The sequence below is a fragment of the Propithecus coquereli genome, unplaced genomic scaffold, assembly GCF_000956105.1.
Source record: "Propithecus coquereli isolate 6110/MARCELLA unplaced genomic scaffold, Pcoq_1.0 Scaffold794, whole genome shotgun sequence".
Taxonomy (NCBI): domain Eukaryota; kingdom Metazoa; phylum Chordata; class Mammalia; order Primates; family Indriidae; genus Propithecus; species Propithecus coquereli.
In genome coordinates, this window is record NW_012154107.1 from 619,743 (window position 1) to 623,348 (window position 3,606).

Sequence of the window (3,606 nt, forward strand, 5' to 3'; positions counted from 1 at the left end):
TCAAAAACACGTAGAGTGTAGTGCCCTGCACAGAGCAATACCGTTTGCCTAAAAGTAGAGTTACCTGTGACGACACTATGGATATAAAGTTACTGTCTGGCGTAAGGGATCATGCAAAAATACTATACATGGTTTGTAGACTCTTCCGTATGTAGGAAATGATTTTTGAAATATTCCCAGCACCGACCTCTGGGCAGAGAGGGAGGGGAAAGGGACCAGAGAGAACAAAAGGCATCAGCTGTCTCTTTAAGGATGCATTTCCTTGAAAAGAAACCTGAAGAGCGGAGTGTTAGGATGCTTGAATGTGCAGCCATGGTTGAATGGTAGATACGTGGATATTCGACGTATCCTTTGCAGGGTTTTTTACACGAGTTGCTTCATGCGCTTTGTCCAGACAGACCCGGGGCTTGTGACACCAGCGGGTCGGTCTGCCCTGGGCTGTCCTGCCATTTGCCGTCTCTCTACCCTCCTAAACCCCCACACCCCCCAGCCGAGCTGTCCCGGCCTTGACTGTGCTGAAGTGTCCTTCGTTCTTCAGTTTGTCTTGTTCTAGAATACGCTTTTGCCAAGTGTCGCTCCCTGACACACTTCCCTGTGTGTCCTCTGGGTCAGTGTCCGAAGGGCCACACGCAGGGTGGCTTAAAACAACAGAAGTTTATTCTCTCATGTTTCTGGAAGCCAAAACCCACATCAAAGTGTCCAGGGAGGAGCCTTCCTGGCCTCTTCCAGCTCGGGGGGGCCCAGGCGCCCCCTGACTTGAGCTGTGTCACTCTCTGCCTCCTTCCCTGTGTGTGATGCGTCCTCTCCTCTTACAAGGACACCAGCCATTGGATTCAGGGTGATCTCAGCATTGCTGCGTGCGCCTGCAAAGACCCCTTTCCAACTAAGGTCACATTGTGAAGTTCTGGGTGGATGTGAGTTTGGGGTGGCAACTATTCAACCCGCTGTAGCCTCCTTATTAGGAATTGTCACCCAAGGAGAAATTCCTCTCACACACCCCAGGGCCGCCCTGAGCCCTCTCCCCTGCCCCTACAGCCAGGATTCGGAGTCCCGGATGTACTTAGTGTGACAGCCACACAAAAAAAGGAGAGGGAATGTCTGCCCACTTAGGCTTCCCAACAGAAAGCAGGACCCACGCGTCACCTCCGTGCTAAAAAAATGATAGGTGGCCTCACACCGAGTGCAAACAGTGTGTTTCCCATGCAAGCACCGATCCCAGGCACGTGGGCTGGCCCTGCGTCCCACCTGACTCCACCGCCCCTTCCATGTGGGCCATGGCCCTGCGTCCCACCTGACTGCAGGATTGGCAGCCCCAGCATCCAAACCCTCAGGTTTGTTCTAGGGCTATTTCTCAACCTTTTCTCATCATCACCGCGCAAGGAGCCTTTTTAGGAATCTTTTTCCTAATTGCCCTCCCGTGAAATATTAATATCACTTATACCGTGTATCTGTTTATGTGTATCTGTGCTTTACACATAGAAGGATAAGAATTTTCGCTCCCCGGGAAAGGGTCTAGCACCCCTGTTGAGAATGCAGGTTCGAGACCCGTGAGAGAGCCGGGCTGGGTTTTAATGTCACTGTCACCGGTGAATCAGTTCCCTGCACCAGGAGTAGCTTCCTGTGTTTTAAAGGCAAACCCAGTCTGCCCAAACCGGCCCGTTTCCTCTGGCTCTGCTCAGGGAGAATTGATCCGGCATGGACCCTAAGGATGGCTGTTCCCCCACCCTGACCCCGCCGGCTGCGCGACACCAGGGCCGGGGGCGCGTGGGAAGTGGGTGCGGGTTATGGGGCGTTCGTCGCGCTGACCGAGTCGGTCGTTTCCTTCTCTCCCAGCAACGTGGGGCAGGGCGTGTGCGCGGAAAGTCCTCGCTGGCCCCAGAAGCTGTCTCATCGATCCCACCCCATTGCCCCCCCTGTCCAGGGGCCCCCCCGTGCTGTGATGGCGGAACTGGGCCGCAGGGACTCCACGCTGACGGCCCTGGACGAGGAGACGCTATGGGAGATGATGGAGAGCCACCGCTACAAGATCGTGCGGAGCGTGTGCCCCAGCCGCCTCACGCCCTACCTGCGCCAGGCGCGCGTGCTGGGCCAGCTGGACGAGGAGGAGGTGCTGCACAGCGCCCAGCTCACCAACAGCGCCATGAGAGTGGGTGAGCGCCGCCACCGGGGGTAGGGAGCACGGATGTCAAGGAACAGCACTACGGGGACCGGAGTTCCGGACGTTGGGGACCCTGTATAAGTTCCTAGGGTGGCCCTAACAGGCTACCACAACTGGGGACTTAAAACAAGAGAAATGTGTTTTCTTGCCGTTCCGGGTGCCGGGAGTTGGAAACCCAGGTGTCAGCAGGGCCGAGCTCCCTCCAAGGCTCTAAGGGAGGATCCTTCCTGCTCTTCCAGCTCCGGGGGGCCCCAGGCTCCTTGGCTGGGGCAGCGTCATTCCCACCTCTGCCTCTGTCTTCATCTGGGTCTCCTCCGTGTCTTCTGTCTCTCGTGCGAGCACTTGTCATTGCATTTAGGGAACGCCGGATGTTCACGATGATCTTACCTCTTATCTCAAGAGCTAGAACTTAATTACCTCTGCAAAGACCCTTCCCCAAAGGAGGGCCCGTGGACAGGTTCTGGGTAGACATGTCTTTTGGGGGCCCACCCTTAAACCACTACAGCTGTCTCCGGAATCAGTTCTGATGGTCCGACTAGCTGTGTTTGTTCATTCAAAAACGGGGGTGCTAATGGCTTTACCATGTAAGGTTGTTAGGAGGGTTAAATGAGTTACCGTTTATAACACACCCCTGGCAAAGTCTGGGCCCTAGACAGCAGGCAGTGTTAGCTGTTAACGTCAAGTCTGTGCATACTGGCCTTATGATCCTCAAATGCAGGAGAGATTAATCCAAACTGGTAATTCCAGCTCAGAGCGATGGGGTCTGGGCCCTGGGAGAGGAAGGCCCCCTGGACGCATCCCCCGGACCCTGGGGCGCTGCTGTTGGCTCCTTTCCTCCGGCGACGCTTCGTCCACACACAGCCGTGGGAGCCCTGCGTGGGACTGTGCCTCCGCACCGTCCCCCAGCTTGCCTGGGAGGTGCTCGCGAGCAGGGCTCCTCTTCCTCTTCCCGCAGCCCCAGCTCCTGGCAGAGCACGGGGCTCAGGTCCCAAGCTTGCCTTTCTCAAGTCTGGGTGAGGCCACGCGAGTTAAGGGAACCTGCGCGAGCAGGCCCCACCCCACAGATCCCAGAAAACTGCTCTCACCTCCTGATCCCTAGACGCGCGGGGGTGTCCGACCCCCAGCCCTGTGGGAAGCCAGCTTGGTAGCTAGAAGACGGTTCTCTCTCCCCAGGACACCTGCTCGATCTGCTGAAGACGCGAGGGAAGAACGGGGCCATCGCCTTCCTGGAGAGCCTGAAGTTCCACAACCCTGACGTCTACACCCTGGTCACCGGGCTGCAGCCCGACCTTGACTTCAGCAACTTTGGAGGTGAGAGTTCCGCCTTTGACTGGGGATTGGCAGGAGCTTCCTGGGAGCCTGGCGCTCCCGGTAACCCCGGGCAGGATGCTCTCCCTCCACGCCGGGGTCCCTGTCCCTGTGCCCCAGCACTGTTGAGCAGACCCCCT

General features: G+C 57.2%; 1 protein-coding gene across 1 annotated transcript in view; it reads left to right on the forward strand.

Annotated features, from left to right (window-relative positions):
- The first annotated feature begins 1,939 nt into the window (after positions 1–1,939).
- Positions 1,940–3,606, forward strand: part of CARD14 (caspase recruitment domain family, member 14) — a 19,648-nt gene continuing 17,981 nt past the window's right edge. Inside the window, 2 exon segments of the mRNA XM_012663082.1 lie at positions 1,940–2,150; positions 3,332–3,469. Coding sequence (XP_012518536.1) covers positions 1,940–2,150; positions 3,332–3,469 — 349 coding nt within the window.